Genomic DNA, 13,359 nt, shown 5'->3' with positions numbered 1-13,359 from the left:
TGGAAACTCACAATGTGGCTGCAACTTCAGCTCCAGGGCTTCCGCACGTGTGTGCAAACATACACACTCACACATATGAATAAAAAGATAAAATAAATCTGAGAAAAAATAACCCTAAAAACTAAAAACAGACCTACCACTTGACCCAGGCATTAACACCCCAAGCATTTACCCAAAGAACTCCAAACCTAAGTATCAGACATTCTTCCTTATCAAGACTTCTTGCAGGGCTATTTACAACAGCTACTTACAGAAACAACCTAGGTGTCTATGGACAGAGGAATGACTAGGGAAAATGTGGCATGTATATATAATAGCTTTATTCATCCAAAATAATCATCCTTCACAGAAAAATAAATATGACAGCAGAGTATCAGATTAAGCAGATTAATTCAGAAAGACAACTGCTGCATGTTTTCTCTCATTTGTAAATCTGAAGATTTTATATAGATTTTATATAGAAGGCATGACCTTCCCTTCTAAAGCTAAATTTCAAGACTCCCCGAGCTGGTATTGAAATGTATGTAATTTGGTGGGCAGGCTGGAAGACTCGTTGGTTAAGAGCATGCACTATTTTCCCAGAGGATCAGAGTATGGCGCTCACACATAATTAAAAGTAATAAAAATAAAATTTAAAAGCCAAGCAACTCTTTTAAAGTTTTTTTTTTAAAGATTTATTTAGTTAGTTAGTTATTTGGCATGCAGTGTCCTGCCTTCATGTAAGCCTGCACACCATAAGAAGGCATCAGATCTCACTACAGATGATTGGTAAACCACCATATGGTTGCTGGGACTTGAACTCAGGACCTTTGGAAGAACAGCCAGTGCTCTTAAATTCTGAGACATCTCTCCAGCCCCCAATAGGACTTTCTAAGGGTAAAAATAGTTTAAATGTAGTTTGGCATCTAAGATACAGTTCTTTGTAAGGTTTGTGTGGAAGAATGAAAAAGTAACAGGAAGGCTGTGGATGCATCGAGAAAGCTTGTCTTAGGATAAAAAGCGGCATCGCAGGAAGACACCTACCATGGGGGTGGGGGGCGGGCTTCAGCCCTGGGATTAATCCTCAGCACCAAAACTGTGAATGGATCCTCATAACGTGGACTATGAATTAGCTTAAACACCAGGATGCATTATGCCTTCCAGAGCACACACATGCCTTTCTTCTCAACTACAGACCTACTGAGCCAGCTGCTCAGACAAGACACCAAAGCCGTGTGGTCTAGGATGTCAGTTTCCAAGATAAGATAATACCCTTTTGTTACCTTCAGTGGTTAAAAACAAAACCACACAGACACACAGACACACACACAGACACACACACTTGTGATTTTAAGTTATTGCACTTAAAACAGGGAAAGATACCTTTAAGACTGTCAAAGGCTAGAGAGTTGGCATCATGGTGAACAGTGTCACAGCTCTCCCAGAGGACCCAGTTCAATTTCTAACACCCACACCTGGCAACTCACCATCACCTTAAACCCAGCTCCATGGAATCACAATCTCTTCTAGCCTCAGTGTACCTGAACTTCTATGTATATACCTAGTCACAGACAGACAGGCAAGACAAGACACACACGTATATGCACATATTATAAAACCCTGAGGGCTGGAAAGCAACATTAGCAGTTAAGAGCACTGGCTGCTCTTCCAGAGGACTTAGGCTCAGTTCCCAGAACCTGCACGGTGACTCATGACCATCTGCAACTCCAGTTCTATGAAATCTGGTGCCTCTTTTCACTAGGCAGGCCCATGGACCAAATCTATAATGCAAACACTCATATGCACAAAAAAACAACTACAAAAGTTTTGGTTTCTGTACATACGACTTAACACGTACGCAGCGAGAGCGAGAGAGAGAGAATGTATTTTAATAATATACTTTTGTGAACTGTTCACCAATCAGTCAATAGAGAACTTACCCTAAAATCATTCTTAAACTTCTTTAAATCATCAATCTGTTTTCTATGTTCAGAAACAACTGGTGACATACCTGTAAAACCAAAACCTGTTAAGACTCCAATTGACTTCTGATCTTAAACTTAAAATTGTTAGTGTGGAATGTTAAAAATTAGAACAGAGACCAGGTGTAGGGGGTACATGTCTTTAGGACCTTCAATCCCAGCAGTGGGGGTGGAGGTGGAAGAGATAAATAAGTAAATAAATGAGAACATGGGCTGGAGAGATGGCTCAGAGGTTAAGAGCACTGGCTGTTCTTCCAAAGGTCCTGAGTTCAATACCCAGCAACCACATGGTGGCTCACAACCATCTGTAATGAGATCTGATGCAGACAGAGTATGTATAAATAATAAATAAACAAATCTTTTTTAAAAATGAGAACAGAACTATTACCTGAAGACTAACAATTTCAAATATCCATTCTGGCTAGACATTTATTAACATATGTATTTCACATAAACAAATTTTAGAAAGCGAGTACTCAGTATGAAACATGAAATTACAAAAACATTTTTCTATTCTGTCATTTTGTCTAAAAATTTTAACAAACTCTAACCTTTGTTTTCAGCTTTTGAAAAGCTAGGTGATGTTTCACTTGCTTTAATACTTTCTTTATTCCCTGCAGGAGAGTTCTGCCTCTGATCTTGAAGCCTGGAATCTTTAGCTAGAAAACAATTTAAAAAAAAAAAGCAAAAAACCAGCATCAGACAGAAGTTAGGAAAGTAACATAAGAAAACACCAACCACTTCTAAACTTTCTGGTTTAGGGAAAACTAGTTTCATTACACAGAGGTTCTTCTCTGTTAGCCATCATAGCAAAACTCAATACACATGCTCATACAGCAGGCCAGAGCCTCTGCTACCAGATGTTAGATAATGCACACAACAGTGGTGTTATAGACAGTATCTTACATCCATAAAAACACCACTGTGTATTCAGAACACAGCTCTTGGTCATACAGGGTTACAAATAGGAAAGGCCTTCATTGTGTACCCTCAATAGATGGTGTCAGAGCTCTGTTGGATGCAGGGCTGGCAGGAGTAGGAGATGCAGCTGGAACAGGCATGGAAACGGCTTCAGCAGGGATGATGCCAGCTTGGGGAGAAGCAAGCACAGGCCCACTGGGAGTGTTTCCAATACTGTTCTGCCTGGGAGACCTGGGTCTGTGAGTTTTTGGAGATAATCTTGGAACTGGAAGCAAAAACATACTCATTAAATTCTCAGAAATATCTTATGGCAGAAATTACCAATATCTAAGTATCACTGTGGTTTCCCTCCTAATTAAATGTGTTAACTTTGAAGTATTTTGAATACAGCTAAGCACCGAGTTCAATGGCAAGCCAAATCACACTAAAATAAAGAAGACATCCACAATATGAACTACGTTATTTACTTAAGGTGAAACATCCCTTCTATGCCTTTCTCCTTCTGTTGACACACTAAAACTCCTTTGGGAGCTTGTCGCCCAGCCTATGTGTTTTTGTTTGTTTGTTTGTTTTTTGCAACATCAAGATCCATGGCCAGTGCTAAAGAAAATGAAGACATGATTAGCTTAAAGAGGTATCTAACACAGAACAAATGACTTCAACGTAACCCGTAATATTTCAATTAAAAGTTGAAAACCTACTTGCAGAGTTCAGACTCAAGGGCTTGATAAAAAATGATTCAATTTGCATCACGTTAGTGAGTTTTCTTTTTGAAGTCACAAGCATCCTGGAAGGAAACTGTTCACTATTCTAACTTTTCCAGTTATTGTTAAGTACAGAACTGTAACATGATTCTCACTGTATCCCTAACAACTGTCTCTCCTCTCTTCTTTCTAATTAGGTTGCTACTCTCAGACTCAATTCCAGACCATCCAACCAATGATGAAAGATCAGAAAACCTCAACATTTTTTTCTCACCTTCTATTTTCTTGTTAAGAAGGTCAAGGAAAGTAGCACAAAGCAATTTACAGGGCAATTACTAAAACTGCATACTGCATAAGGGTGAGCACACGAGGGTATAGCAAATAAAAACAGACATTTAGCAGTACTGGGTTTTTGTTTAAGCCTAAAGACCTCTTTCTGGTACACATCTACTGACTGATTAAGAAAATTAAGGCCAAAAGATCAGATCAGGCACAAGCTCTACCTCTGAAGTCCTGGGATGAAGCACTACAAACTGAGAGACCAACACAGCAGCCAAAGCAGTCTGGCCTAATTCTAAATCTGCCCCAAGCAGGACCTTAACTACAACTGCCCACAGTCAGTGGACTTCTCAGTCACACATAATACAAGCTGAACTTCTCCTTGTGTAGACTACTCCTTGAAGAGCACCAGGTCAGCACCTGTTTATTCCACAGGCAGATGCCATGTAAACATGCTGCAACAAGAAGCCTATACAGGTTTACAAAATGAATACAGGAACAAAGCTGCCAGAATGATGGGATGGTTCCTTCAACTAGTGTCATGAGGATGTGTGATATTTTATAACCAGCAACTCCTGCTTCTGCCACTATACTTAATTCCTATCTCTGTACTTCCTCTCAGACCTTTAGCTCAATCCTACTGTATGTGTACTGTAATGACATAATCAATAGTATCACAGTGTCATACCTACCCCCACTGACCACTGAGGACCACGTTCCCCCTGCAGGACTGGTCCTTGCCACTGGAGGAGCAGTTGCTTCACTTGGGGGATTGTGGGATACAAATTCTAGGCCGCCAGACATGGAGCCTCTCCCAGCGGAGATTCTGTGATTCCGAGGGTGCCGCTGTGCCTTTGGAGACATCCTTGGAGGGCCTGAGGAAGACACGATGGATGTCGCGTAAGTCCTGCAGTGTTCACCTTACTGCTTTTTTGTTAAATATAGCCATATACTCACTTCTTTAACAGATTTTCATTGTTAAAAAATTAACCAAATTAAGATTTATTTAGTGGGATGTCAATTATGTAAGTACATTTTATTTCCTCTTTTAAGATTTATTTTTGTTTTCAATTATATTGTATATATGTCTGTGTCTGTGTGAGGGTATGCAAATGAGTTCAAATGAGAACTGAACTCAGGTCCCCTAAAAAAGCAGAAAGCTCTCTAATAGCTGACCCATCTTTCCTTATTTCTTTTTATTTTTGAAGCAAGGGATGGATAAAATTGATGGCGAGAAATAAAACAACATAGCATAACACTGCATAACTACATTTTGTACATAAAAATAAGCTATAATAGTTCTATTAGGAATCACAGCTGTATGGTGGGGTATTATGAGTTTATTTTTTACCTTTCTACCATATTTTATTTCATTACTTCCAAAATGAGACCAAAAAATTCATTCATTCATTCATTCATTCATTCATTTATTTATTTGCGGTGCTAGGATCCAATCTGGGGATCCATACTTGTTAGGCTTAGGCCTGCATTCTATCCCTGAGCTACATCCTTTAGGCTTACTTTGAAGTATTTTTAAACAGAAACCTTAGCTCTCCTCTCCTCACGATCATCAATTTTACAAACCATGGCTTCCAGCAGTCCCCATGTAAGTGGTTGCCATTTAAGAGCCTAACAGGGCTACTTTGCAGGAGTCTGCACTGTGTGAACTGTTGACATTCTCCATCACTGACTCTGCCAGCCATTAGGGACTTCTGTGTCCACAGCTGTGTGTACACTAAGCCACTGAGTAAACACAAGTCCAGAACTACCCCTCTCAGAAGACAAATGTGAGGCTCCTAACACACACTCTCTCTGTGTGTCCTCAGTGAGAACACAGTCATACATGACCTCTGAGGAAATGCTAATTGCTGTTAGGACTTTGCTTTCTCATTTGTAAAAATGTATTAATTGTTATTACGTGTGTGTGGTGTGAGGTGGGTTTGTATGTGCCATGGCATGTATCTGCAGGTGAGGAGTCAGTTCTGTGGAAACAGTTCTCTCCTTCCACCTTCACTTGGGTTCCAAAGACCAACGTTATGTCATCAGGCTTCCATGTTATGGGCTTTTACCCACAGAGCTACCTCCTCAGCCTACTGTGGAGGCTTTCACCTGGAGGCATCAGCAGCCCTAAACAATGCAGAGCATTCTCTGTGAGCAGTGTGGGAGTAGCCCTCCCAGCTGACTACAATGCAATGCTCACAGTTCACTTGTGTTCAATGCTCATCTAAAGCACTCTTGTGGAATAAGCACCTTTACCCCAATGGTGTGCAACAGAGCCCCATATTGCTACTAAGGGCCAATACCAGAGGCATGAATAAAAAGCCAGTAAAATTTGCCTTTGCAATTATTACACCTCTTCAGCCATGAAGTTCCCTTCTGCCTGGGTGAAAATTTAACAGTAGCCAATAAACAGCTTTTTTTTTAGGAAACTCTATCAGTCCAGATCAGCTATATTCATCGTGACTTTACCAAGACAATGATTAGAATATTAATACAACTATTCTGAACAAAGGACACTGTCATTTAGAACAAAGGATTTTTAAAAAACTTATAAACTGCATTAAATCAGAATGCTACCTATTTCAGGCAGAGTGTGTGGGTGGCTGAAACAGGGTCTCACCATATTGTCCTGGTGGGCTTTGAAACTCATTATACATGCCAAATTCACCTCAAATTTCAGCAATCCTGTGTCCCGGAACTGGGATTATAGGTATGTGCCACCATTCAAAGAATATGGCGTGTGACATGGTGAATTCAGCATCAAATATAAACAATTTGACAAGAGAAAAAAAAAAAAAAACTGGTTTTTAGTTGATTAATTTTAGATAAAGGTCTCCCCCCAGATTAAAGTAGCCTTTCAATATAGTGATATTGCAAAATGGATTTAAAACAATTATTCAATTAAATTAACAACTCCTCAGGAACTCTAAAAACTACTGTTTCCTGAGGTAAGACATATAAGGCCACAAGGAATGTCATGGATCACAAAGGACCCCAAAGTAGTACTCCTGCCTTTGGCCAACAGGAAGGTTCACTGGCACCATGGCCAAGGAGCTGGAAAGCAGCAGTCCCAACCCCAATCCTACCCTCTCAGGAATGGAAAATACCCATTTCATCACAGTTGCTGTGCCAGGGCCGTGACCTTCCTGGGTTGCACAGGAGCACCATTGCCAAACAGGCCAGACCCCATCTTTACATCTAGGACAGTGCAAAGCTTTACACAGAGCACTTATCAAATTTTACTCTACTGAAGAAAAGGTTAACAGAAATAGCTTTAATAAACTAAAGTTAAAACACAGAAATTATAGATTATTAAATAATGAAGAGGAAACTATTTTGTCATCTTAAACTCACAAAGGAGTTAAACAAAGACAAACAAAAACATGAACAAATCGTGGTATTGTACCTTCTGAAGACATGCGTTTAGGCATAGTAGAGACAGGAGCTGGAGAACCATGAGCAGAGGGGTGAGACGGGGGTCTGGATGGCCTCGAGGGGGGCCTGGAGGGCGGCCGTGTAGGGGTGGCTGCCCGAGGTGGAAGAGAGTTGGGACCTGACTGGTAGCGAGAAGGTGGGCGAGAGGAAGGAGATGGGCAAGGCGATGGCCAGGGAACACCTGACAGAACAAATGATATGAAGGAAAGTATAAAAACTAAAGAAAAAAATGAGGGAAAAAGTAAACAGAAAAAAAAAAGTAAAATGACAAAAATGATTTCTTGTACATTTTAACCCTTTGAGGACAGTCATTTGATTTGTGATAAGTTTTAGCATAACTTAACTGACACAAATTCACATTTTAACCTCCTTAAAATTAAGTCTGTTTAAATGAATCCACGTTCCCAAAGGGTTAATTAGGATCTACACATACTACTGAAGAAGACAGTTCAGACTCTGCCTAGTAGGCCTACTTCTTCAGCTGTTATCAGCCATCACTTGTGAAGAGAATGTCACACACACAGATAATTTCCCTCGGTAAACAAAGTAACTCCTGCTCAAGAAGGCCATCACCTTCTCTGGTTTTTGCTCTGAACAATTAAAAAAAAAAATGTAGCTACTGAATCCATTGTCAGGTCTATATCTGATCCTAAGTGTCAGTTTTAAAATTTATTAACCAAATCCTATTTAAGCAGAAATAAAAGTTTACTTCTGCTGTATTCTAGAATGCTAAAATAACAGCACCCCGTGCTTTTGTAAAACAAATCTCATTCCAACACACTATAAAGGGCCCACTTATCTACAGTCTGCTACACCAAGGGGAAGAATTGCAAACTGCAGTGTACAAACCCCGACAACAGGCTCAGCACTGTGGCCACTTCTCTGATGCTTAGTTAACAGTCAGGGCTCCTCTCTAACAGTCCAGGGGACTCTGTACTGGAGTATCATACATTTCTCAGCACCCTTCAAGTTTTTAACTTGAAAATTCTGTTCATAAACAACTAAAAATCTTTACTCAGTGAGCAAAGAATTTTCATCATCATTACTAAGTAGAGAAAATACTCAAGAGTGTTTATTTGGAGAGGAATTCTGGAGAAAAGACTCAGTGAAAATAAATCCAACTGGAAACGTTGTGTGCCGCTTTCACACATTCCACATTCCTTTCTTCCCACTCTCCCTCCTTTCCTTCCTTTCGCATGAGATCTCACATGACCCAGCTGGCTCAAACTTCCTGTGGATCCTACACTGGCCTTTCTCTCCTCATATTTCTATGAGCCACCTCATTCAGCTTACACTGTTCTAACCTTCAGCAGCTGAAACTGCTGTCCACTCTTTTCCCTGTCAATTTCCAAATAATTCATTTCTGCTGTTAATCTGTATTCAAAAAAATCTGACTGGAGACACTACAGAAAGTGCCTTCCTACAAAGATCCAAGGCGCTACACTCTATCACCTACCCTCAGGAACCAAAGGTTCTCTCTGCTGTATTTTCCAGCAGAGTTCTTTCATGACTTTCTTTACATTGACTATTGCTCATGTCTGATATTACAAATTACCCCAAATTACTTCTCCCTTGAAGTAAGCATAATTGAATCCATCACAGTTAATGAAAACAAATCTGCACTAACCTGAGTGTCTTCCACATGAACTATGCCTACGGTTTTGTTACCCAGGGTTTTTTAAAACTGAGAACCTAGTCAACAGTTTCCAATGTATTTGTATGTGGAATGTTTTTAGGCCAAATAAGCATGAAGACTGCAACAGCTCAGGGCCTTGTTATCACTCAAAATGCATGAAGGACATATATAATGTTACACTATCTAGCAGCCACAAAACAAAACTAAGTCATATGCAATAAAAACTACTCACCAAAATTCACAAATGGCATGCACATTCCTATCACTTATATAAACAAATGTTTAGATAGCTCTGTACTTGATCACAAACATCAACAAATATGGTCAAAATACTTGCCTCCATTAACTACTCTTTGGTCGGCAGCAGAGCTTGGGCTAAAATCTGAAGCGTGAGAGGAAGCTCTTGATGGCACTGAGCCTGGTCCAGGCTGGCCCATCCGTGGTGAGCTCTGTCTCCCACTTCCCCAGGATAAGACTTCTCTGTTTCTTTGTCCAGGAGGAATATATTTATTTTCCCTGGAAATGAGAGATCCTCAAAATTATTTATGCTAAAAGGTAGTGGGCTAACAAACACACCGAGAGGTACACTAGGTACAATTTGTCATATAAGCCTCAGTCCCCACCACACCACCTCATAGCCTGCAGGTCTTGTTCGGCCAGCAGTTAACAAGCTGGGCTCACTTTTACCCTCCTTGATACTCTGATGCTTAGGAAAACTGTAAAACTCAGCTGTGAAATCTTGAAGTTAGGATGCAGCTTGTATTTTACCCACAATGCGGCAGGTGTTCTAAAACATGTTTATGAGTAAATGACAGACCCATAAGCCCCCAAAATACTCTCAACCACTGAATCATCATTTCTCCCTTCAAATTCACCTCACACTGTACATGTGTTCTCAGAACAAGCATCAGTAAAAGTTGAAAGCTAGGCTCATGCCTCCCTAGTTTGTCCAGCCTATGAGTCTGTCTAGCAGCTTTCTCTCTGCTGCAGTACTGTGTAACACTGACAGACTCAGAGTGTGTTTGTGCCTCACTGTTAAATATAGGCTATTCTTCAAGCATGGCACACAAGTGAATCTGCCACCTGCCATCATGGCATTCAAAATACTGATCCTGGGTTCCTAGCCTTTACCTAAAGTGAAAAGGCCAGATTCTCTTACAGGCCCATGTGTATGTGGGAGTGAAAACATTTCCCCACACTCCCAGTGGCAGACAGGCCCCACTGTCATATCACAAATGTCACCTCACCTCCTGATGAGGCTCTTTTGAACACCACAGACAAAAAAAAAAAAAAATCTAGTTCTTCCCCACTCCAGATGTCCCTGGTGCTCTGAAAAGACCTTCAACCCACAAACCACAGTGCACTGCCACTAGGTCACTGGGTCCCACTCTGACCTTATTTTAAGGAACTCCTCAGGGTCTGGGCTGGGTCCTCACATGGGTCCAACACTTGACTCCAGAGAGCTGAATCCCAGAAGGTACTATCAAGATGACCTTGTGGGTTTTTTCCCCCCCTCTAACAATCTTTTTTTTTTTTTGTATTTCTAGACATGGTTTCTCTGTGTAGCCCTGGCTATCCTGGAACTCACTCTGTTCGAGGCTGGCCTCGAACCCACGAGATCGCCTGCCTCTGCCTCCAGAGTGCTGGGATTAAAGGCGTGCACGACCGTCACCCAGCTCTCCAACAGAGTCTTAAGCCAAATCCATCAGTACTTTCTACCTAAGTTTCATGAAAGAGAAAACAGTCAGACTACATCTTCTTACACAGACCTTAAATCATGTGTGTAAAACACTACACTGTGGTTCCCTTTAAATACCTAGTGTTTGTGCCATGCCCCTCACGATCAGTGCAGTTTCTCTGGACTGCGGTGTACTTTTCTTCCTCGCTTCTGTCATCGTTCTCAAGGGCCAAACGAGCTTTGTACTGAGCACTGGATTCGATTTCCTCTGCCAACTGGTTTGCCCTTGCCTCCCGTTTTAGAAACTCCTCTGAGTTGTCCCTTTCTAAGGGAACTCTAAACAGAGAAGAAAAAAAAAAAGATATAAGTGATTGTTTTAACACTCAACTACTAAGAAAGTTTAGAGCATGGGGTTACCAAGGACATTGCCAAAGTAAGGGGTACTTTACTATCAAAACATGCATTTTTATTATATAGAAGAACATTTACTATTTCAAGAACTGGTTCACGACAACCCTAACCTCTGTAAATTTAACTTTTTTACAATTTAAAAACAAATACAAAATGTATTCTGACCAGAAAACAAGGAACAGGGAAGGAAATTACATTTATTCCTTGTTTTCATGTATGTCTGTCAGCCTAAATAGTTAATAAAAATGTCATACTTTTCTTTTAATTCGAAACTAAAAAGAAAGTTTAGTCAACAACAAATTGTCTTTGATTTTTTTATCAAAGACAAATTGTTGTTGACTAAACTTTCTTTTGATAAAAATCAAAGACAAATGCACCAAAATGAAAGGGAACTTTGTGAACTTACGTATATGAAGATAAACTGCTATCATAAGTAGACACTACACCATAATTCTCTTCATTATATCGAAACATATCATTGGGATCCCATCCGTTAGACTAGAAGAAAAATGAAGGTCATTTTCCAAAATGGAACTTTTTAATTCAGCTGTAATTGATTTTTATAGAAACATCTAATAAAGTGCATTGGTTGGCTCTAACTCTCACCCCTTCCCTCCAAAAAGGGCAAACTTTACTTTAAAAATCTTTTAAAGAAACCTAGACATGGCTCATACCCATCATAACAGCACTTAGGACACTGAGACAGGAGGATATTTTGAATTCAAGGCCAGCCTGGGATACATTTCCAAAGGCCCTATTTCAAAAAAATAACTCTTTAGGAAAAACTTTTCTTACACATATCATCCCCTTAATCAGTAGGTGATTACATCAGTTATCTGACAGGATGTGAGGAAAACTTGGACAATCTAGCCACATCAAAATTCTACGACCTCTGGGTCAGGGCTTCCACTTGTGTTAAAAGCCTTCCCCAGAAACTTCCATTGCTAAACTGGGTCAGAGAAGGACAAGAAGTGTATCATGACAGCCAAAAACATTTCTTTCAGTACTTGGGGTAAGGAAGAGCAAAACCAAAACTTTTTCTATTGAATTTCCACACTAGAATAAAACCTTACCCAGCCCTTCCCCTCCCCTAGGCAGGTGAGGAAGGATAGCAGAAAGGCCATGGGAAGGTAAATGGGATGATGTCAAACAAGCTAAGTTTTACAGCAGTTTTGCCAGAAAGGGTTGTAGGAGGATCTTGGCAACAGCTATGGGTCCCACTGCCCTAATGTTCAATTTCAGCACTGTTATCCTCCATTGCTGAAGGAGGGAATGTCACTCTCAAAACATAGGCTGCACTCTTCAATGTGGAGAAACTAACCCACAATACAGCCAGAATCTTCAGTGGCAAGTATCAATGGATGGCTTGCCACTACTCTCATGTCTAGCTCTCCTTTTAAAGCCTAACAGGTTGATAGCCCAGTGGTCAAGAATACATATTACTTTTCCAGAGGACACAGTGGAAAAAGAGCGCCAACTCTCACAAGCTGTCATTGAGACTCCACAACTCAACATGTATGCCATGGTGTACACACACAGACACACAAACTCTCACTCACTCACTCTCTCATATATATATATATGTATGTATATATATAATAAGTAATTTTTTGTAAATTGAGTGATGCACCACACTAAACAGAAAAATATACATCAGAACTAATCATCTTCAAGTTCCAGGGCACATAAATAACCACCATTAGGAGTTTCACCAGCTTAAGCCAATGGTTCCAAGGTTAAGAGCTTTTACTACTGAGCTGGGCATGGTGGCACAGACCTTTAATCCCAGTACTCAGGAGATAGAGGCAGATGGATCTTAGTTCAAACAGCCAGGTCTACAGAGCAAATTCCAGGACAACCAGGTGTACCGGAGAGAAACACTGTCTGGAGGAGGGGAGGAAGGAAACAACAAAACAAACCAACAAGTTGGTTTTCTTAGTACTGTTACAGAGGAACAAGGCTGGATTTACAGCTTCTGTACACCAGCTCTCAACTACCTGAACTCTAGTTCTAAAATCTGACACCCTCTTTGGTCACCCTCATGGTGAATATTCTGCAACTTGCTTTGTCTGTTAATAAATATATTAAGTATCTTTCCTATTTGAATACTGGCTTTTGGTAGGTATATATTTCTATTAAGTATTAGTATTCATGCTTAACTGATGGGTACCTACTAGCAGAAATAATGCTGCAAAAGATACCCTGCAACATAATTATTTGCATGTATTATAGATATATTACGACTAAGGTAAATTCTTATTTTTTAATGTATATATTTCCTTTCTTTCTTTTTAAAGATAGGGTTGCAAGCCAGTTGGTGTTGCATACCTTCCA

General features: G+C 40.2%; 1 protein-coding gene across 5 annotated transcripts in view; it reads right to left on the bottom strand.

Annotated features, from left to right (window-relative positions):
• Nucleotides 1-13,359, bottom strand: part of Atxn2 (ataxin 2) — a 111,152-nt gene that overhangs the window by 32,892 nt on the left and 64,901 nt on the right. For 4 of the 5 annotated variants that reach the window (XM_055606076.1, XM_055606073.1, XM_055606072.1 and 1 more), the window contains exons 8-15: nucleotides 11,432-11,523; nucleotides 10,753-10,950; nucleotides 9,274-9,452; nucleotides 7,272-7,481; nucleotides 4,558-4,740; nucleotides 2,950-3,147; nucleotides 2,513-2,620; nucleotides 1,920-1,990 (exon numbers count right to left, since the gene is read on the bottom strand). In XM_055606076.1, the coding sequence (XP_055462051.1) occupies nucleotides 1,920-1,990; nucleotides 2,513-2,620; nucleotides 2,950-3,147; nucleotides 4,558-4,740; nucleotides 7,272-7,481; nucleotides 9,274-9,452; nucleotides 10,753-10,950; nucleotides 11,432-11,523 (1,239 nt within the window). The remainder of the gene's footprint in view (nucleotides 1-1,919; nucleotides 1,991-2,512; nucleotides 2,621-2,949; nucleotides 3,148-4,557; nucleotides 4,741-7,271; nucleotides 7,482-9,273; nucleotides 9,453-10,752; nucleotides 10,951-11,431; nucleotides 11,524-13,359) is intronic. The other variant, XM_055606075.1, reaches the window with a different exon arrangement.

Source organism: Psammomys obesus, unplaced genomic scaffold (genome assembly GCF_907164565.1).
Source record: "Psammomys obesus unplaced genomic scaffold, mPsaObe1.curated_primary_1811, whole genome shotgun sequence".
Lineage (NCBI taxonomy): Eukaryota > Metazoa > Chordata > Mammalia > Rodentia > Muridae > Psammomys > Psammomys obesus.
This window is presented reverse-complemented; position numbering and strand designations above follow the sequence as displayed.